The sequence below is a fragment of the Haemorhous mexicanus genome, chromosome 19, assembly GCF_027477595.1.
Source record: "Haemorhous mexicanus isolate bHaeMex1 chromosome 19, bHaeMex1.pri, whole genome shotgun sequence".
NCBI lineage: Eukaryota > Metazoa > Chordata > Aves > Passeriformes > Fringillidae > Haemorhous > Haemorhous mexicanus.
In genome coordinates, this window is record NC_082359.1 from 1,392,334 (window position 1) to 1,412,839 (window position 20,506).

Consider the following 20,506-nt stretch of genomic DNA (forward strand, 5'->3'; position numbering starts at 1 on the left):
GGGCAGTGACAGGACTTGAGGGGCAATTGTGGGGCCGAGGGCAGTTATGTGGCCGGGGGCAGCCGGGGTGGTTGTGGTACTAGGGGTGGTTCTGGGGCTGGGTGGGTAATTGTGGGTCTGGGGCACAGTTAAGGGGCTGGGGGGAGCAGGTGCGAGACTGAGGGGGCTGGGGGCAGCTGGGCTGGCTGCAGGGTTGAGGCGGGCAGCAGGGGCAGCCACAAACCGGAGCAGACCCCGCTCAGTCCATCCCTTTACTCCCCAGCCCAGGCAGCAGCAGCGGTGGATGCAGGACCCACATAAGGCACAGTTTGGGGGGGCTGCGGGCGCCCGGCCCCGTCCGGCTCCCGCCTCAGTCCGGCAGCCCCGAGGCTCAGCCCCGGCTCCATCTTCCCGCGGGGCCGTCCTGGGGGCGGTGCAGCTCGGGGGGGCTCAGGGGCTGTGGTTGGGGGACTCCCCCTGGATCTGCTGGGCCGAGGCGGTGTCGGGCAGCAGCACCTCCACGCTGTAGCTCACCTTCTTGGAGTGGAGGAAGCTGTAGGTGTTGTCGAAGCGCAGAACGTCTGCGGGGGGACAGGGGGGTCAGGGACGCGGTGGGGTCAGGGACGCGGGGGTCCCGCAGCGCCCCGGGGAGCGCTCGGCACTCACAAATGCCGGGCGTGGAGCAGGTGAGGGAGCCGTCCTCGGGCACCATGTGTGCGTTGTAGCGCTGGTTGGGGAGCACCTCGGTCATGTCGCCCGCCCGCTGCCGCTCCCCGACCTTGGTCTTAAGGTACACCCCGAAGCCGACATCGGCGCCCTCGGAGCGGAACTGCCACCTGTAGGGCACAGGGCCGGTGCTGCGGCGGGCTGGGGGCACGGCGGCTGTCACCCGCTCCCCGCGGCGCGGAGCCGCCCTCACCTGAGGACGCAGCCAGGGAAGAGGATCTCGTACTCGACCTGGTGGGACGAGCCCCGGTTGACCACGACCGAGTGCTCGTACTTCTGTGCCAGCTGGTCCCGCACGTAGTAATGCTGGGGCACGTCCCCCCCGTAGTTTATCTGGAGGGGATGGAGGATGTGGGGGTGGAGGAGCTGCCCAGCACCCCTAAAGAACCCCGCGGGAGCTCCTCCTACCTTGCTGGAGCACTTGGGGTCCCCGTCAGGGTCCGTCAGCGTCCCCCCGTACTCCACCGGGATCTGCGCAGGGTCGATGTACTTCTGCAGGACCTCCTTCCAGTTGGCTGGGGGGGAGGACAGCAGGTTGGGGGGGGCTGCAAGTTAGAATATCCCCCCTGGGGGAGGTGACAGCAGAGGGGGAATGTGTCACCCCCATTTGGGACACCCTGGGGAGGGTCGGGACTCACATCCCAACACCACGACCTTCTTGCGCGTGTCCTCACTCAGAAAGTGCTTGACCAGGTTGTAGGCCACAGGGAAGATCTTGGGGGCTGGGGGCAGAGGGGGGCATTAGGGGGGTGTCAGCACCTGGATAAGGGGAGCAGGACACCGGGGCCAAACTCACCCTTGACAATAAAGAGGCGCTTGAGGGACTCAGGGTAATTCTCCTCAAACATGGACAGGATCTGCAGGATGGGGGAGCTCAGGTCACCCATGCCATGCAGGACCCCACCCAGAACACTGGGGAGTGCAGGACACTGCAGGGACCCGCTCCTGCATCATCTCAGGGACCAGCCCCTGCGGTCCAGTGGGAAGGGGGGTGGGCAGGAGCCCTCACCTCCCCATACGTGTCCACAGCTGGCTTCCAGAGGTGCTTCAGGCCCAGGCCCTCACAGTCGTACACCATCATCACCATCTCAATCTTCTTGCCCAGCTGGGACGGGAGGATGGAGGGGATCAGGCAGGACCCACGGGGAGGTCCAGGGGTTGGGTGGCCCCAACAGGCTGGTCACACCAGCCAGAGCCTCCTCCTAAGTGTTGGTGTGGGGAGAAGGGACACCATGGGAGCTGGGACAAGCACACGGGCTGAGGGACAGCGGGCACATGGACTGGTGGGGATGGGCAGGATGCGGAGTTGTGGGGTGGGAGTATGAACCAGAGATGGACATATGGGGTTGGCAGGGACATGGTCCATGGTGGGGTGGACAGGACATGGACTTGTGAGGCTGAGGGAGGTGAACTGGACATGGACCTGTATGGCTGGTGAGTGAGGACACTGGCTGGAGAGATGGACCAGAGATGGACACATGGGGATGGACAGGACATGGACCTCTAAGATATATAGGGCTGTCAAGGACATTGTCTGCTAGGAATGGACCAGAGATGGACACATGGGGCTGGGAGGACATTGAGTGGTGGAGATGGACAGGACATGGGCTGGCAGGGACATGGACAGAGGGAAGTGGAGAGGACAGGGACCTGTAGGGCTGGGGAAGATGTTGATTGGTTAGGGGCAGGCCAGATGTGGACACAGGGAGCTGGCAGGGACATGGTCCCACAGGCCTGTTGGGGCCAGCAGAGTGTGGGCAGGTTCCCACCTTTTCACTCTGCTGTTCACACTCTAGCCGGAGCAGTTCACAGTCCCGGAACTTGTTCTTGATCAGGTCCTGCTTGGAGGCGGAGAAGAGCAGCCCCTTGCCGTCCAGTGGCCCGATGATCTCGTACCGCACTGGGCTGCCCTCGCGGTCGTAGCCACACAGCCCGCCGGACATGTACTTCCGAATCACCTGCGGGAGCACGAGGGCTCAGGGCACCTCGCACACACCCCAGGGGACTCAGGGGGACGGTCCCCTCCAGGGCCACCCCCGGGAGGCCAGGGACACTCACCTCAGGTGGCTCCCAGGCAATGATGTTGTCAGCATCCATGTGCTTGCGGAGCTCGACGTGCTGCAGCGGGGCACAGCAGGCCAGGGTGAGATTTGGGACAGGCTGAACCCCATGGGTGGGTCCCCCTGGCTGGGGCTCGTGGCCCAGGGCGTGGGGTCCCACACCAGCTATGTCCCAGCACAGCAGGCTGCCCCCAAAAGCAGGGTGCCCCCTCACCTTGCGGAGCATCGCCTCTGCCTTGGGCAGGTCAAAGGAGCGCGCTGCAAGAGAGCAGAGAGCTCAGCCCCCCGCCAGCCCCACGGGGACTCCGCCCGCCAGCGCTGGCCCCACTTCAGGGTTACCTCGGAGCCATTTCAGGAGGAAATAGTCGTCCTGGGAGGGTAGGGAGGGCAGCACGTCCTGCAGCTTCTCCCGGAACTGCAGGGACAAGAGGGACAGTTAGTGAAGGGGTCACTGATCCTCCCCAAAAACCTCAAGGCTGGAGGTTTGTCCCTTCCTTGTGCCCCCAAAAACATGCCAACCAGGACTGGGACATTGCCAGGGGAGAAGGGCCACCCTGCGCCCACTCCCTGCCCCATGTGCAGTCAGGATCAGTGATCACCTGGCAGGGAGCTGTCCCCAGGCTGGCTGCTGTGCTCTGGGTATCCCCCAGCACAAGCTGTCCCCAAGCCCTTGCATAAGGTGTGTGGACTGTCACCACTCTTCTCCTCCCAGGGTGTCTCACAGGGACTGGGTGAAGCAATCCCCTCCAGGGTATCCTTTGGGATGGATGGAGGCTGTCACTGTGCGCACCCCTGCTCCAGGGACACCCCAGTGGGCCACAGCCCCCCTAGCACAGGCAGGAGGGTGCCAGGGTGCAGGACTGGGAGGTTGGGAAAGCTGGGGCCCCTCAGAGGGGGCCCTGCAGGCACCAGGCAGACCAGGCCCTGCCAATGGCATCCCTGGGATGAAGCCAGTCACCAGCAGATCACCACTTGTCCCAGTCTCAGTGACACTCCAGTGGGTCACAGCCCTGTGACACAAGCAGGAGGGTATTGGGGTGCAGGACTGGGGGATTTGGGGTTCCCTCAGGGAGGGACCAAGCAGACCAGTCCCCACCAGTGGCATTCTTTGGGATGGAGCTGGTCACTGTGTCCCCTGCTGTTTGTGACCCCCAGGGGGTCACAGCCCCCCAGCACAGCAGGAGGGTGTTGGGGTGCAGCACTGGGAGGTTTGGGGGACCCAGGGTCCCCTGTCCACGTGGCCCCACTCACCCCAGCAGGCTACGGCTCAAATCTCGGTACCAGCTGAGGCCCTCCCCTTAATGAGCCTGATTAGCTTATCTCCCGCTGAATTTAGGGGTAATTAAACCCGGGATTAGCTCCTTCACCCTGGGACAAAGCCGGTGGTGGTGGACAAACGGGTTCGGCCACTCGCCTCCGTCACCTGCCCAGGGCACGGCTGGCACCGGGCACGGTTTGGGCTCTGTGCCCCACGCCTGCCCCTGCCCCCCGTGCTGGCACCCGGCGGGGTCATCGCCCGCCGGTGGAATTTGGCTGGGGCTGAAAGGCAGCGATAAGATAAAGGCACGAGGGTGCCCTCCCGGTGCACTGAACCCCAATAACGGCTGGCACCCAAACACTAGCAGCTGGCAGAGGTGGCCGTGGTGGGCAACAATCACTGGCTCTGGGTGGGCAGGAAGTTTTCCGGTCCCATGGGAGGGGTGGAAGAAGAAAACGGGGCTCGGCAGAGCCCAGTCTGGTGGCACAGCCGGGATGGTCCTTCCCTGGTGGGCAGCACCACGGGGACTCAGCCCGTGGGACTGGGGCCCAGGGTGGGATGGAGGTGGCAGAAGGGCACCGTCCCAAGGGCCCCGCAGTGAGGCAGGAGGTTCCCGAGTCTCGGGGAGGATGGGGGCCCACCAGCGGGATGGTCCAGCCAGCGGGACCCCCAGGACCCACCCAGGAGGGTCCGGCCCTGGTGAGCAGTGCCACAGTGGGGCTCGGCCCGCGTGTTAGGGGTCCGGGATGAGGGATGGAGGCAGCGGGAGCCTCCTGGGGCCGGATTTGGGGGGCGGGGTGGAGTCTGAAGGCGATGGGACGTCCCCGGGGCCAGGAATAGGGGTGAAGCCGGTGGTTTGGGGTGCGGAGCCCTCCGGAGGCCGGAGCGGGGGTGATGCCGTGCGTTTGGAGTCGGGGATGTGGGGGCTGGACGAGGCGTTGGGAGCCCGCCGGGAGCGGGGGTGATGCCGGTGGGTTTGGGGTGCTGTGGGGGCCTGCGGAGCCCCCCGGGTCGGAAGCAGAAGTACTACCGGTGGGTTTGGGGTGTGGGGTGGGGGTGATGCCGGTCCCGCGGCGGATGCGGGCGCACATCGGGGAGGACAGCCCGGCCCTGGCCCCGGTCCCCCCGCAGCTCCCCCCGCAGCTCCCCGGTCGCTCCGTCCCAGCTCACCTGGGCCAGCACCTCCGCCTGCTGCGGGCTCAGGTCCCCGACGCGGCCGCTCATGGTGCGCTGCGGGCGGCTCTGCCCGGCCCCGGCGGCCGGGGAGGCTCCGAGCACCTCCCTGGGACCGCCCCCCGGGCCGGCCCGGCCCCCCGCCCACCCCCGTGGCCTTGGACCCTGCCCGACCCCTGCCCGCCTGGTCAGCGCCCGCCGCCGCCACAGGGTCGGGGGCGGGGGGTGCGGGGGGTGATGGAGGCAGGGGGGACACGGGGGCACAGAGGGGCTTGGGGGCTGCAGAGGGGCGTGGGGGCTGTAATTGATGGTGGGGGGTATGGGAAACTTGGGGGGTTATGGGGGCATGGAGAGGTATGGGGGCATGGAGGGGTATGAGGGGCATGGGGAGCACGTGGGAAATGGAGGGCTGTGGGGGTATGGGGGCTGTAGGGGTATGAGGGCATGAGGAGGCACAAGGGGGACTTGGGGACTACAGGGGAGTGTGGGGGCTATAAGTGATATGGGGGGTATGGAGGACTTAGGAGGGTTTGGGGCTTATAGGGGATATGGGGGCATGAGCAGGCTTAGGGGATATGGGGAGTATGGGGCTACTGGAGGTATGGGGGCATAGAGGGCCTTGGGGGTATGAGGGACTTGGGGACTGTAGGGGACATATGGGGCAGGAGTGCATGGGGAATATGGGGAACAGGGGGAATGGGGGCACAGGGGCTTTGGGGGGCACGGGGAACAGGGATTTGGGGGAGCAAGGGAGAGATGAGTGTAGGGGGCTCTGGGGGTTATGGAGTGTACAGAAGGGTGGGGGCCCTATGAGAGTTTGGGGGACACAGTGGGGTGGAGGGGATGTGGGAGGACATTGGGGTATGGAGGGAGATGTGGCTGTGGGGTGGGAGATGGTGATATGGGCCAGGTGTCAGGGGGAGGGGACAGCGATGAGGGCAGTGACCAGGATGGGAGGTGGGAACTAAAGTGGGGCAGGGACTGGGGCAGGGTGCCAGGTAGAAGGGACAGGGACAGGGATGGGAGATGAGGGCAGAGACAGATTGAGGGCTCAGGTGCACTGATTGGAAGATGGGGATCAGGAGCAGGATGCCCATGGGGCTGTGTGTGTCCCATGGATGTCCCACAGAGCCCCGTGTCCCCTGTGGACACATGGTTGTCCCAGAGAGCTCTGCATGTCCTACAGAACCCTATTTGTCCCATGAAGCTGCGGGTGTCCCGTGGGTGTCCTGTGAAGTTATATTTGTCCATGGATAACCCATGGAAACATCCCATGAAACCGTATATGTCCCTGGGGGCTGTGGATGTCCCACAGAGCCATCTGTGTCCCGTCTGTGCATGTCCCAAGGAGCCATTTATGTCCCACGTAGTCATGTGTGTCCCTTGTAACTGGGACCCATAGATGTCCCATGCAGCCATCCATGTTGTGTGGACCCATAAGTGTCCCCTGGAGCTGCAGATGCCCAGGAAACCATCCATATCCCACAAACCTAAGGATGCTCCACAGAGCCACTCACACCCCTTATGTGTCCCCTCCGTGGGGCAGTTCTGGCAGGCGCCATCCCCAGGCCCCATTGTGGTGTTCTCCCCCAAACCCACAGGGTCCCCACGCTCCAGGCTGGTTCCCGAGCCAGCCGTGCTCCTGGCTGTTGGTTATGGCACAGTCAGACCTGCTGCAATTGGGACGTTTCACTGTGTGGTTAAACCGGCTCCGGCTGCGGCCGTGGGAGGAGGGATGTGCCCATCCTGTGATTACACCCCCGCACTTCAAAAGTGGATGGGGACACAAGGGACACGGGGACACACCCAGACCCATCCCATGGCACCCTGCAGCCATGCGAACCGGGTCCCACAGCCCCGACTCCCGTTCCCGGCGTGGCCCCTGCCAAAAGCAGGTCAGCCCGGGCCCATGCCGCAGCTAATCCAGCCTGCAAATCCCCCGGAGGCACATGTGCTGGGCACACGTGGCCAGAGCGGGGCCAGGATGTGGCACCCAGGGGTCAGGATGGGGCACCCGGGGGTCAGGATGTGGCACTGGAGGCTGCCGGGCACCCCCCAGGGGTTGGGGTGTTGAGGGTGTCTCGTGCAGGGGCAGTTGTGTTTTGGGCACTCGGGTGTTGGTGTGTGTCCATGTCCCCCAGGGGTGCCCATGTCATCTTGGGGTGGGGGTGGGCCCATGTCCCTGCATGTGCCATGGGCTGTGGGTGCCCATGTCCCTGTTCCCCCAGAGCACACGTGTCCCTGTGTCCCCATGTGTCCCTGTATCCACACACGGGGATGTGGATATCTGTGTCCCCATGCCTGTTCCTGTTCCTGTTACTCTCCTGGTGACAGTTGGTTTTCTGGTCCCTGAGTCCATCCCTGTCCCTGTCCTGCTGTTGCTGCCTGTTCCCATTCCGGTCCCAGTGCTTGTTGCTGTCTTGCTCCCACTCCCAGTCCCTGCCCCTGTTTCTCTCCTCCTGGTCCCTTTCCCTGTTCCCATCCCAGTCCTGGTCCTGGCCTTTGTCCCCGTGCTGGTCCCACTTCCTGTTGTTCTTCCAGTGCCTCTCCTTGTTCCTGTTTTCCACCTGGTTCCTGCTTCTGTTCCCATCCTGGTCTCATCCTTGTCCTTGTCCCTGCCCCATCCTGTCCCAGTTCTGGTTCCCATCCCAGTCTCATCCCTTGTCCGTGTTTATATCTCCATCCTGGTCCCAATTCCCCATCCCTGTTCCTCTCCTGGTCCCTGTCCTCTTCCTGGTGTCCATCCTGGTCTCTGTCCCCATCACCTTCTTTGTCCCTGCTCTGTCCAAGTGTCCAGCTTGGACAAGGTCCTTGTCCCTGTCTCAGTCTTGGTCCCTGTTCCCTGTCACTGCACCTCTCCTGCTCTCTGTCCTCATCCTGGTCTGCATCCCCATCACCATCTCCCTCCTCCCAGCCCCTATCCCTGTCCTTATCCCAGGCCTTGTCCCGATCCTTGTCCCAGTCCCATCCCGATCCCGGTCCCTGTCCTTGTCCTGATTCCTATCCCTGTCTTTGTCCCAGTCCCATCCCGATCCCGGTCCCTGTTCTTGTCCTGATCCCTGTCCCTGTCCTTGTCCCGGTCCCATCCTGATCCCAGTCCCTGTCCTTGTCCCGATCACTGTCCCAATCCCTGTCCCTGTCATTGTCCCAATCCCAGTCCCTGTCCTTGTCCTGATCACTGTCCCAATCCCTGTCCCTGTCGTTGTCCCAATTCCTGTCCCAGTACCCATCCCAATCCCGGTCCTTGTCCCCATCTCAATCCCTGTCCCTGTCCTTGTCCCAGTCCCTGTCCCGGTTTCCATCCCTGTCCCTGTCCTTGTCCCGATCCCTGTCCCGGTCCCCATCCCCATCCCGATCGTGGTCCCTGTCCTTGTCCTTGTCCCGGTCCCGGTCCCGCTCCGGGCTCTCGGGCTCCCCCTGCGGGCGGCGGGTAGCGCGGCGGGTCCTCCCGGCGGCAGGGGGCGCTGCGGGGCGCTGCGGGGCGCGGGGCGCGCAGCCATGGCGGCGGTGCGGGCGGCGCTGCTCGCCCCGCTGCTGGCGCTCGGCCGGGCCGCGACCCCCGCGCGGGTCGAGGTGGCCGTGTCGGAGCCCGGGGCGGCGGGGCCGGACGGGGACGGGGCCGGCAGCGGGGCCGGCAGCGCGGGCGCGGTGCCCGGCGGCTCGTACATGCTGCGCGGGGCCGTGCTGGGAGCGGGGGGCGGCCGGGCCGGGCCGGGTCGGGGCGGCCTGCGGGGGGAGCGGGAGGAGATGGAGATCCGAGGCCGCCTGGTGCTGGTGAGCGCGGGGAAACGGCGAGCGGGGCTGAGGGTGCTGTTGGCACTGACGAGGGATTGGAGGGGAGAAGTGGGAACTCCAGGGCGCTGAGAGATACTGGGGAGGCAGGGGGCAGTAAGGGAGGGAGGGGAGCAGTGGGGACCGGGGGGCACTGGGAGACACTGAGGGGGTTCTGGGTGTGAGGTTGGGGACGTGGGTGCTGGGTGGCGGTGATGAGGGGGAAGCGGTGGCAACTGGCAGACATTGAGAGACCAGGGGGCATTGGCAGGGCAGCGGCCAGTGGGAGGGAGGGGGGCACTGTGGCCCAGTGGGTGCTGGGGCGAGTCCTTGGGCACCGGGAAAGGAATGAGGCAGGGGAGGAGTGGGAGCTGAAGGGCCCTGGGAGGCACTGGGGGATTGGTGGGGAGGCCAGCGACACTGCGGGACTGAGCAGGGCAGGCACCCACGGCTCGGGTGTGGCCAGCAGCAGGGAGGAGGTGCCGGCAGGAGCACAGAGGCAGTGCAGCCAGGCCGTTTTCCCTGTGTTACCCCAGCTGCTGTCACTGTCCCCACACCGTGTCCGGCTCCCCAGGACTCCTGAGGCATGGGGGTGCTTTGGGGGTGCCCTGAACCTTGGGGTCCATCCTGGCTCTCCCTGTCCTTGCCACATCCCCAGGTGGGTGATGTGGAGCCAGAGCTGAGCGCTGCTGACAGCTGGATCGGGGTGGTGCCCGTGGGCACCGAGGAGCCGGCCGAGGGCCCCCGGAGTGCCAAGGAGGAGTCCTTCACCACCACCGTTGTCACCAAGGTGACCCTCTGTGTGACCCTGTCTCCTCTGCCTGGCCTTGTCCTCTGCCTGGCCTGAGGGCTGCCATGGTGTTTTCAGGTCACAAACCCGCAGGGGTGTCACCTGGGGTGTCTCCTGGCCAGATCTGGGGGGGTTCTGGTCTATGCTTAGTGGCCCGGCGGGGTCTCTGACAGCTTCTGACCCCTCTTGGGTCCCTTGTGACCCTTCACCATGGCAAAGACATGCTGGGTGCTTCCTGCAGCAGGACAGGAGCTTGTCGGGGACACAGCCCCACTGTCCCCTGATCGTATCCCCGCTGTCCCTGCAGATGAAGCGAGCCCTGGTGCTGGGGGCCTCTGCCCTGCTGATCCTGGCGCTGAACCAGAACGCCATCCGTGAGGTAGGGCAGTGCCGGTGGCAGGGCCGGGCAGGGCTCGTGCCCCGCTGACCGCTGTGCTTCCCTCCCTCTGCAGCTGGACGTGTCCCAGCTGTTGGCCAAGCCTGTCATCGTCATCCAGTCCTCGGACAATGTCACCAGGCTGCTGGGAGCGCTGCTGCGGTACGGCCTGGGCTGCGGGAGGGGCTGAAGCCTGCCTGCTCCCTGCCTTGTCACTGCCTTGTCTTTGTCCTTGTCCTTGCTTGTCCCCCGGCAGGCTGCGACAGCCAGGGTCCACCCTGGGGGTCTCTCACTCAGCCTGTCATGTTTGCTGGGGTGGTGTTGAGCCATGCCAAGGCCAGCTGGGGCTGAGATGTGTTTCTGGGGGGGATCTGGGTCAGATCCAGCCCTTCCCCAGAGCTGGAGCCCTTCCATGGGTCCCCATATGGTGGCTGGCAGGTGGTCTCAGCCAAGAGCTTTAGGACTCTCAGTAGAAATTATCCAGACCAGTTGGTTCTTGTCATGTCACCACCATCCTCAGAACCTCTGTGGGTGTTTGTTCTCACCACCAGCAGCAGTGAGACCCTGTCTATCCTCCTGACATGTGGGACATTGTGATTGCTGCCATGGTGTCACACATGGGGAAACTGAGGCACAGGGTTGGGAGGAAGAGTCCTGTGCAGGGTCACTGAGGGCTGGGCACAGCTGGTGAGGAAGGGTCTTGCTGTCACCTCCCCTGCATGTTCCTCTAGTCCCCCTTGGTCACTGCCCATCCCTGTGGGGAGGGGGTGCTCCCTGGCACGGGGGAGCTGTGCCCGAATCCTGCTGTGTCCATGGAATTGACACTTTTCTCTTTGCTTACAGTGGGCTCCGGGCTACAGCAAAGATCACGTACCAGGCAGTGCTGCTGGAGAACCTGGTATGTTTGTCTGTCCTCCTCTTCCTCATTCTGCCAGTGGGAGAGCAGGACATGACTGTGCCTGGCCAAACTTCTCGGATCCATGGGAAGCAGCTGCAGGGAGCAGGGAAGGGAAGGGAACCCGTGGGAACAGGGCATCTGCCAGCAGCAGCGTTCCTCCTCCCGGGACAGGTGTGCTCCCGTTGCTGGACACTGCTGTGGCCATCAGCAATGCCGTGTCCTGCCTTGCAGGGAGTGACCCTCACGCTGTGGTCCACCTGTGGCCTGTCCCGAGGGGGCCTCTACGGGGAGTGGCAGGGGGTCATCTGCCCCGGGGAGAGCAGCTCGCAGGTCCAGGTACGGCACCGGGGTTTCAGCAGGGCCGGGAACAGGGCTGGGAGCAGAGCTGGGAATGGGGCTGGGAGTGAGGCTGGGAGTGGGGCTGGGAATGGGGCTGGGAATGGGGCTGGGAGTGAGGCTGGGAGTGGGGCTGGGAGTGGGGCTGGGAGCAGAGCTGGGAATGGGGCTGGGAGTGAGGCTGGGAGTGGGGCTGGGAATGGGGCTGGGAATGGGGCTGGGAGTGAGGCTGGGAGTGAGGCTGGGAGCGGAGCTGGGAATGGGGCTGGGAGTGGGGCTGGGAGTGGGGCCGGGAGTGAGGCTGGGAGTGGAGCCGGGAGTGGAGCTGGGAGCAGGGCTGGGAATGGGGCTGGGAGTGGGGCTGGGAATGGGGCTGGGAGTGGGGCCGGGAGTGGGGCTGGGAGTGGAGCCGGGAGTAGAGCTGGGAGTAGAGCTGGGAGCGGGGCTGGGAATGGGGCTGGGAGTGGGGCTGGGAGTGGGGCTGGGAATGGGGCTGGGAGTGGGGCTGGGAGTGAGGCTGGGAGCGGGGTTGGCAGTGAGGCCGGGAGTGAGGCTGGGAGTGGGGCTGGGAATGGGGCTGGGAGCGAGGCTGGGTCTCCGGCTCCTGTGCCCATGGCACTGTCCCCACAGAAGTACCTGCAGCAGCTGTGGAACACCATCCTGCTGATCGCCCTGCTGCTCTGCACCGGCGTCATGGTGCAGGCCCAGCGCCAGTCGCGGCAGGAGCTGTCTGAGCGGGATGCTGAGGTGGGAATGTGGGAATGTGGGAATGTCTGTGCTGTGCGCCGTGCCGGGGCTTTGGGTGGGCTCTGAGCCTCGGCTCTGCCCCTGCAGCTGGACCTGAAGCAGCACATCCGGCGGCGCCTGCTGGCACTGAAAACCCGGCGGTACCACCCTGGGAAGCTGCCCCGGAGCCGGGCCTGTGAGATCGACAGCTGTGCTGTGTGCCTGGACCAGTTCCACAAGAGCCAGGTGGGACTGGAGCCCACCCTGGGCCAAGCCTCCGGTCGCTGGCCGGGGCCAGGGTGTCCCTGCCAGGGGCTGGGCTGTGTCCCTGCCACCCGGCTGTGCTCACACGTGCCCTCACTTCCCTGCTGGCAGTGGCTGCGGGTGCTGCCCTGCTCCCACGAGTTCCACCGGGACTGTGTGGATCCCTGGCTCCTGCTGCAGCAGACCTGCCCTCTCTGCAAGCGCAACATCCTGGGTGAGAACCACCCTGGCACCCAGCTGAGCCCCCGCTGACCCTGGGGCACAGCCTGGGGAGGACCTGGAGCCTGCCAGGCTCCCTGTGCCAAGGATGCCTGTCCTCCCTTGCAGGGAACTGCTGCACGGACAGCTAGCTGGCCTGAGGACACACTCCAGGGACAGACCCATGGCTGCTCCAGGGACAGGGAGGGGGCAGGGGGTGCCCAGTGAGAGGCGCTTGCTGCCACAGCAGGGTTGGTGTGGCTGTGCCCATCACAGTGCCCACACTTTGGAGACGGAAGGACCTGGGGCTCTCCTGCTGGGTGTGAGTAGAGGGGTGGGGGGTCCAGATGGACAGTGTTGGGGAGGGAAGATTTGGGGCACCTATGGGTGTAATGGGGTGGGGGCTGGGGCAGGGAGAGCCCTGGTCCTGCTGTGCTCTTACCCTGCTCACAGCAATTTTTCTAAGTCTTGTGGTTTTTTGTCTGTTTGCTGGTGGCCGTGGCAGGGTAGGCAGAGCCTGGCTGCAGTGCCAGCCTCTCTGGGAGGTGGGTGACAGCCCTGCCAGGGCTGGGGCTGGCAGGGCTGTGGGTAACTCACGGCCTCACCGTGGGAGGGCAGGGGTTGGATGCTTTATTTATAATAAATTATTAGAAAGGATGGCACAAGTCAGCTGCAGAGCCAGCACAGGGCTTGGCTCACCAGCACGGTCACTGGGGACACACCATGGGCCCTGCCTGAGTCCTGCCCCATGGGCTGCAATGTGGCACGTGTCCATCCCAATTAAACATGGAGCAAGGGCTGGCTGTGTGGTTTGTGTGGGGCTTGCACGGGGCTCATAGTGCTGGGGAGGCAGCTCAGAGGTCAGGGCCAGCCTGTGCCAGTGGCTCGGTGGTTCCCAGCCCCTCAGTGCTCATGGAGGGAGGAATGACTTTCCCAGGCTGTGGCTGTGCTGGTGGGCTGAGGGTGGTTCGGACTCCTCTCATCCCAGGCCAGCTCTGCTTTCCTCTTCCAAGTGTGACCACATCCCAGTCCCCTCTTGGGAATGGTTCCTGGCAGGAGCTACCACACACTGTGCCCTGGCATCAGCCCCAGGGCTCTTGTGGGGACTCCAGCAGCAGCGTAGCCATGGGTGACTGATCCCAGTGCCCAGGAACGTCCCTGGAGCAGCTCCCCAAGGAACCAGGCAGAGCCCAGGTTTCCCTTCCTGACGCACAAAGAACTGGTAACGAGGTCCCCTGGGCAGGGCAGGTGGCTGCTGGTGGAACAATTTCTCTGTCAGGGAGTTCAGACTGATCCTGTTTATTTGCGGTGAGCCCCGGTGTGGAGTGAGGGGAGGCCAAACCCCAGGCGTCGCACTGGGAGCGTGAGGCAGGGTTTGGCCTGAGGTGAGGGCTCTGCCCGGAGTTTCTTGGAGTGCTGGCTGCTGGGAGCTCTGTGCCAGGCCTTGTCAATGCATCCTGGCATCCCTGGGCTGTCCCCGCTGCTCCCGCTGCTGAGCCGCCTGCAGGGTGGGAGCAGTTAAAGGGGAGGAAGAGCAGGGAACCCGCCCCCAGCCCATTCCTCTGGGTTCCTACTCACCCAGTGTCCTGCCTGCTGGCCTCCCTGTGGAGCTGGGACCCCAGCTGGGCCTGTGGGACAAGCTGGGGAAAGGAAGAGGAGGTGAAATTTCCCCCCACCAGCTTCAGCTCCAGTCACATCCCTTGGCCACCACAACTGGTGTCACGATGGCCACAGTGATGGAAAGGAGCTGGAACCAGCCCTGAGCACCTCAGGCAACATCAGTTAAACCAGAGCAACCTCCTAACAGCATGAGGAGCTTGGGCTTGGCCTTCCCAGGGTCCCCAAAGGATGTCTGGGGGCCACGGGGTGATTTTGGGGTACACAGCACCCACCCAGCTCACCTTGAGCACACCTTGCTCAGCTGCTGCCTTCACCTTGGCGAGCAGAGCCTCGAGCTGTGTGTTCTCCCTCTCCAGCACCTCAATCCGGATCTTGTTGGCCTGGAGCTGACTCTTCATGTCCTCTGCAAAGTTTCCACTGCCTGCAAACAAAATCCAACAGAGCCCAGCCTGCTGCTGCCTGTCTGCTCAGAGGTGTGGGCAGCCCTCCTGCCTGCCCTGGGCCGGGAGCAGCAGCACAGCCTGTGAGGTGGCAGCTGGGACCCCAAGGCCTGTGGGCAAAGGAAGCCCTGCCATGTCCTGGCCCTGACATGGGATGCACAGCACCCGTGCAGGGAAGCACGTTGAGATGGTCACAGCTTCACACGGGGTCTGTGCCCTTCCTGGGTATCAGTGGGAGTGTCTGGGGCCAGCAGGAGCCCCTGGGAGCTCTGGAGACCCCAAGCACAAACCCACTGTGCTCCATCTGCTCCCTTACTCTCAAACTGTGTCTCAGTGGGCATGTGGAGATCGGGGAAGAACACCAGGAGCCTTTCCCGCTCCCTCAGCTCCTGTGCCTGTTCCTGCAGCTGGGATGTGTTCGCCTGCAGCTCCAGGATGGATTGCTCCAGTGCCAGCTTCTCCTGCTGCAGCATGTCCAGCAGCTCCTGCATGGCACAGTGGGGAGGAGATGAAGTTTGCAAGAGTGAGGACTCAGCCCCTCATGGAAGGCTCCCACCCTTCCCTGATGATAAGGATTTCCTATGACAGTTGGAAATGGACAATGTGCAGGGCTTTAGCTGTGAGATCCCTGTGTGTGCTGGAAGCAGGAGCACCAACCACAAAGTGTGGAGTGTGTCCAGGTGTCCATGAACAGAACACTGGAGATGTGGAAGCACCTCAAGATGTTCCTTCCTGCTGCTCTCCTCTGCCCTGACTCAGCCAGAGACTTGTCTGGCACAGGGTGGAGGGAGAGGTCTCTTCCCCAGGGAATCCCATGAGGATGTGGCCATGTGGCAATGTCACCCTAGATCCCAGAGTATCCCTCCTGTGAAAACTCTGGTTGGGTTGTGAGCAGGGCAGTGTGTGGCTGCCTGTGGCAGCCCTGTGGCACAGGCTGTGTCCCACACCCGGGTACCAGCACTCACCTGCTGTGCCTGGAGCTGTTCCCCACTCTGCTTCTGGCTCTGCTCCAGCTGCTCAGCCAGCCGGGCCTTGTCCTCCTCGGCCTCTCCCAGGTTGGCCTGCAGCTCCTCAAGCTCCCTGTCCAGGCTGTCCAGCTGCTGCAGCAGGGTCCTCTGCTTGGCCTGCAGGGACTGTGGTGGGGGGGTGAGCCCGTGTGGGGCTGTGGTACCCATTCCCCACAGCCCTGACAGCAGCAGCAGCTCAGCTGTCCCAGGCTCCGGAGCCGGCCGTACCTCCTCGTGCCGGAACATGCTCTCCACACGGACCTTCTCCTTCTCCAGCTGCATCCTGGTGGCACTCAGCTCCTGCTCCAGCCTCTCCCTCTGGCCTGTGAGCACCTGCACCTTCTCCTCCAACTCCAACACCTGGCTCTGGGCCACCATTGTGGTCCTCATCTCCTCCAGCAAGGCGGTCTTGGAGAGCTCTGGGAAGACACAGCCACGATGAGGGGGATGGGGGTGCTCAGCCTGGAGAAGGCTCCAGAGAGAACTTAAGAACCCTTTCCAGTGCCTAGAGGGGCTCCAAAAGAGCTGGAGAGGGACTTGGGGCAAGGGCCTGGAGTGACAGAACAAGGGGGAATGGCCACTGCCAGAGGGCAGGGTTACATGGGATAGTGGAAAGAGATTATTCCCTGGGAGGGTGGTGAGGCCCTGGCACAGGGTGCCCAGGGCAGCTGTGGCTGCTCCTGGATCCCTGGCAGTGCCCAAGGCCAGGTCAGACAGGGCTTGGAGCAGCCTGGGACAGTGGAAGGTGTCCCTGGCCATGGCAGAGGGTGACACTGGATGAGCTTTAATGTCCTTGCCCATCCAAACCAGTCCATGATTCTGTGGTTCGGGGGCACCCATGCCCTCCACAGGCCCTGGCAAAGGGAGGCAGGTCTGACAGGAGGCCTGTGACCTCCCCAAATCTCCACCAGCATCAGCTCACTCTGGCACTGGGATGTTGGGGTGCTGCTGTGAAGGAGGCCCATTCTCTGCTCCATCCCCACAGCTCTACAGCCCAGTCTGGGTGTGCTGGGGGCTACAGGGCTCTGAAACATTCGTGAGGCTAAGGGGGGGATGTGTCAGCTGGCTGAGCGCCTTACCCAGCTCCTGCACAGCCACCTCCTTTGCTGCCAGCTCCTCCTTCAGGGCCGAGAGTTGCTCCTCCAGCAGAGCAGCTCCTAAACCAGCACAAAAACTCATTAATCATTTCCTCAAAAGCAACCAAACCTAGGGGCAGCAAACAGCCACACCAAAGTGTTTTCATCCAGTGATTGTGCTGTGCTACCAGGGAGGAGGCAGTGATAGGACACACACAACTAGCTCCCACTGCCCAGGATTGGACTCACAGCAGGGAAAATCCACCAGCACCTACAACCAGCCCTGCTGGTGGTGGTGGGGCCAAAATTTGCTCATGGACTCTGTTCTTCCTGCAAATGCCCCTGGGCCTGGGAGGGTGTCAACCCAGGACAGAGGGGATGCTGGGAACAGCTCTGTACCTCTCCTGAGGTCATCCTTGTCCTGCTCCAGTCTGGCCACAGCCTCGGAGTGCTCCTTTTCCTTGGCTTTCAGGTTCTGCTCAGACTTCTTCTGCTGCTCTGCTTGAGTGTCCTTCTCTGCCTGCAGCTTCCTGGAAAAGTCCTCAACCTGTTTCTGCAGCTTCTCCTTCTGTTTGCCCACATCTTCCAGCTCAGCCTTCACGGGGTTCAGCTGCTGCAGCAGCCCCTGGAGGTGTTTGTTGATCCTGGAGAGGTCCTTGCTCTGCTCCGAGGCCCAGTAGCTCATGTCTGTTGCAGAGAGGTTCCTTCTCCCTGCACTGTCCTCCAGCGCCTCCTGGAATTTGCTGAGAGCTGAAGGGATGTTCTGGCTCTGGCAGATGCTGGTGATGGCTCTGCCCACCTCTTGGAGGCTGGCCTGGGTGCTGGAGCAGGCGTCACAAGAGCCCAGGTGTGACCCCGGGGTCTGCGTGGGGACACTGCGGGTGCTCAGAGCCAGGCTGGGGCCAGCCCTGGGCTGGACACTGGCATTTGGGCACACAGAAGCGGGCTGGGCAGCCTCTGAGGCAGTTCCTGACTCCAAAACTTCTGGCAAGATGCATTTCAGGTGCTCCTTCTGATATTTTCCAACCTGGGGAGCAGAGGGTGGAGTGGATTGCTGTGTGGGGATCTCCCAGCTGAAACCCTTTTCCCGAGGGAGGGAACACAGAACAAAACCAGCCCTGATCAAAGTGGAAATGACCCATAAAAGCCTAAATCAGGTGTGGAGATAGGACAGCAATGCAGCCAAGGGACAGTGACCACGGGGGAGCCTCAGCAGCAAAACCTATTCCCCAACTCCCCACCATCCCTTCTGTCCCACCCCCTGCACTGCCTCCTGGTTTTGCCACATGGATTGTTGAGAGACTTTTCCATGAGAAAGATCATTTTGGGGAAAATAAAAGGCAAGACAGGTTGTTTTTACCACCAATTATTTCACTGTCTTGAGGCAGCTCAGATCCACACTGGAATCAGCAGAGCTGCAGCATTTTGGCAATGGGAGAATATTTTCCAAGCTCTAGAGGCAGCCCAGCTCACTCATCCCGAGATCCTGGAGCAGGACGGATGCAGTGGCACAGCTGGGAGGGGTGGAGGGAAAGGACTCAGGCTGGGAGGGGACAGATGTGTGACACAGGGGCCAGAACTCAGAGGGCGCACACACATCTGTCGTGGCCACAGGCTGTAGAGAAGGACCACGATCCAAATCCGGGGGGGAAGGGGAGTGACTCAGCTCATGGGACGTCCCCAAATGTCCTACCTCGTCCCGGAGCTGCTGGCAGAAGGCCCCGAGTTTCAGCATGGTGCTCCAGAAGGTCCTGGCCGTGAGCCCCGCGGACATGCAGGGCCCCCGGCCCCGCGGCGGCGGCACCGCCCGCCCGCTCAGCACCGCCTCCGCGTAGCCCGTGAAGCTCTGCAGCAGCAGCAGCAGCCTGTCCCGAGGCGAAAATACCGCCTGCAGCTGGGAATGCCAGCCGGGCCCCATCACCCAGACAACGTGATGATCCCTGGGTCCCTTCCAGCTCAGGATATCCCCTGGTTTTATGAAGTCTTTTGGATGCTTTGTTCCCCATGTACTTCCATGACGTGCCAGCACCATGGCCTCATGCCCTGCTGAGCTTTAAAACCCAACTCCTTTCCCTGCTTAGAGCTCTCAGCAGGATTTGCAGCAGCAGGATGCAGGAGGGTGGCATTGGTGCTCCCAGGACTGCCCCGGCGTGGATCACTTTGTGGAGCAGCCACCTCCCAGAGGCTGTGATTGAGCTCCCCCCAAAGATTTGGGGCACCCATGCTGCTGCAGCAAATCCTGACTTTTAGGGCCAACAGCTCAGTGGGAATGGCTCATCTTTTAAACCAGAGCTGTATTTATTTCACCCAGACTGCAACAGGGGCTTTGGCCTCCCAGGCCTGTCGATGCAGCTGTGTCCGAGTGTTTCCAAGGTTTTGGGAGGCAGTTTAACAAGCCTATGCCATCTGCTTCACCTCTGGCTCTGCTTCTTTGTGGCCAGTTTGTGCTGAGAGCTCTAAGCAGGGAAAGGAGTTGGGTTTTAAAGCTCAGCAGGGCATGAGGCCATGGTGCTGGCACGTCATGGAAGTACATGGGGAACAAAGCATCCAAAAGACTTCATAAAACCAGGGGATATCCTGAGCTGGAAGGGACCCAGGGATCATCCAGTCCAACTCCTGGCCCTGCACAGACCCCCAACAATCCTGCCCTGTGCCTGAGAGCATTGTCCAGCATTGTCTGGCAGCCTCAGGGCCGTGATGTGCCACTTGGTGCCATGGGTTAATTGATAAGGTGCTGTTATATCATAGGATGCACCTGATGATCTCCAAGGTCTTTTCCAACCCAGCTGATTTGTGATCATTCCCTGGGGAACCTCTTCAGTGCCTGAGCACCCTCTGGGGGAAGAACCTTTTCCGGATATCCAGGCTAAACCTCCCTGGCACAACTCCAGCCTTTCTTTGAATCCCATCCCTGGTCACAGAGATCAGAGCTGTACCCTGGGAGGAGCTGCAGCCCCGCTGAGATCTGACCTCAGTCTTCTCTGTTCCAGCTGAACAGACCAGGTGCTCTCACCCTCAGCCCTACCACCCCTCTCAGCCCTCATTTGGATGCTCTCTAACAGCTTTGAGTTCTCTCTGTGCTGAGTGCCCGAGACCTTCGCCAGGACTTGGATAACTCAGCACTGTCAGACACACCGCTGCCCTTCCCGCGGGGCAGGAGCCGCTCCAGCTGCCGGGGGCTCTCACCTGTCTATCAGCAGCTCCAGCAGCACCACGTGTGCGTGCTGGCTGAACTCGGGCTCGCTGTCGCTGTGCCGGTAGCGCTGCAGCAGCACCGCTATGTCCAGCTCGCAGGACACCTTGTCGGGGAACTTCCAGGAGGGGAAGCGCACGGCGCCGGCCCGGGAGCACACGTCGGCGATGGCGGCCTGCAGGTCCCGCAGGTCGGCCCGCAGGCTCTCCATGCAGCCGCGGTGGCCCAGGAGGTGCGCCATGGTGCGGGACACGGCCCGGAAACAACGGGGCCACCAGGCCGGGGAGCGATGGGCCACCAAGCCTTGGGTGGAGGGAACGCCCTACCGGGACAGGCTGCTGGAAACGGACCGGCGCGGTACCCGCCGGGCCCGGCGGTCTCCAGGAGTGCTGGGGAACCGGGGGGAACCGGGAGGATCGGAGCAATCAGCAGCAGCCGCGGAGCAGAAACGCGGGCCCCGGGACCTCAGCTAGGCCTCGGCGTCCCTGCCCTGTCGCCATGGTAACCACGCCCCTCCTGCGCCGCAGTGGTGCATTCCTGCTTTGGTGTCCCGCCTCCCTCCCCCGTGCGGGGCGCTAATGGTACATCCCGCAGCGGGCGCGCGCCCTTTGTCCG

General features: G+C 63.1%; 4 protein-coding genes across 6 annotated transcripts; 1 reads left to right on the forward strand and 3 right to left on the reverse strand.

Annotated features, from left to right (window-relative positions):
- Positions 1-237: 237 nt before the first annotated feature.
- Positions 238-5,313, reverse strand: SEC14L2 (SEC14 like lipid binding 2). 2 transcript variants are annotated; one of them, XM_059863473.1, is made up of 12 exons: positions 5,194-5,313; positions 3,105-3,180; positions 2,980-3,023; positions 2,764-2,823; positions 2,475-2,663; positions 1,715-1,810; positions 1,502-1,562; positions 1,344-1,427; positions 1,114-1,220; positions 899-1,038; positions 646-815; positions 238-560 (listed from the first exon to the last, which is right to left on the reverse strand). In XM_059863473.1, the coding sequence occupies exons 1-12, from the start codon at positions 5,245-5,247 to the stop codon at positions 430-432; spliced, it is 1,212 nt and encodes a 403-aa protein (XP_059719456.1). In that variant the 5' UTR covers positions 5,248-5,313; the 3' UTR covers positions 238-429. The 2 variants fall into 2 exon arrangements, with proteins under 2 accessions (XP_059719456.1, XP_059719457.1); XM_059863474.1 differs by lacking the exon at positions 1,344-1,427.
- A 3,370-nt stretch (positions 5,314-8,683) lies between these two features.
- RNF215 (ring finger protein 215) lies at positions 8,684-13,352 on the forward strand. 2 transcript variants are annotated; one of them, XM_059863082.1, is made up of 10 exons: positions 8,684-8,970; positions 9,626-9,757; positions 10,065-10,136; positions 10,210-10,295; positions 10,977-11,031; positions 11,263-11,367; positions 11,998-12,114; positions 12,202-12,339; positions 12,469-12,571; positions 12,685-13,352. In XM_059863082.1, the coding sequence occupies exons 1-10, from the start codon at positions 8,695-8,697 to the stop codon at positions 12,705-12,707; spliced, it is 1,107 nt and encodes a 368-aa protein (XP_059719065.1). In that variant the 5' UTR covers positions 8,684-8,694; the 3' UTR covers positions 12,708-13,352. The 2 variants fall into 2 exon arrangements, with proteins under 2 accessions (XP_059719065.1, XP_059719066.1); XM_059863083.1 differs by lacking the exon at positions 10,065-10,136.
- A 486-nt stretch (positions 13,353-13,838) lies between these two features.
- LOC132336026 (coiled-coil domain-containing protein 157-like) lies at positions 13,839-18,658 on the reverse strand. The gene is made up of 9 exons (XM_059863081.1): positions 18,392-18,658; positions 17,098-17,725; positions 16,702-16,779; positions 15,851-16,041; positions 15,581-15,748; positions 14,932-15,100; positions 14,457-14,596; positions 14,134-14,195; positions 13,839-14,056 (listed from the first exon to the last, which is right to left on the reverse strand). Exons 1-9 carry the CDS (start codon positions 18,614-18,616, stop codon positions 13,855-13,857), a joined length of 1,863 nt encoding a protein of 620 aa, XP_059719064.1. The 5' UTR covers positions 18,617-18,658; the 3' UTR covers positions 13,839-13,854.
- Positions 18,659-19,215: 557 nt separating this feature from the next.
- Positions 19,216-20,472, reverse strand: CCDC157 (coiled-coil domain containing 157). The gene has a single exon (XM_059863084.1). It carries the CDS (start codon positions 20,130-20,132, stop codon positions 19,881-19,883), a length of 252 nt encoding a protein of 83 aa, XP_059719067.1. The 5' UTR covers positions 20,133-20,472; the 3' UTR covers positions 19,216-19,880.
- Between the last annotated feature and the right edge of the window lie 34 nt (positions 20,473-20,506).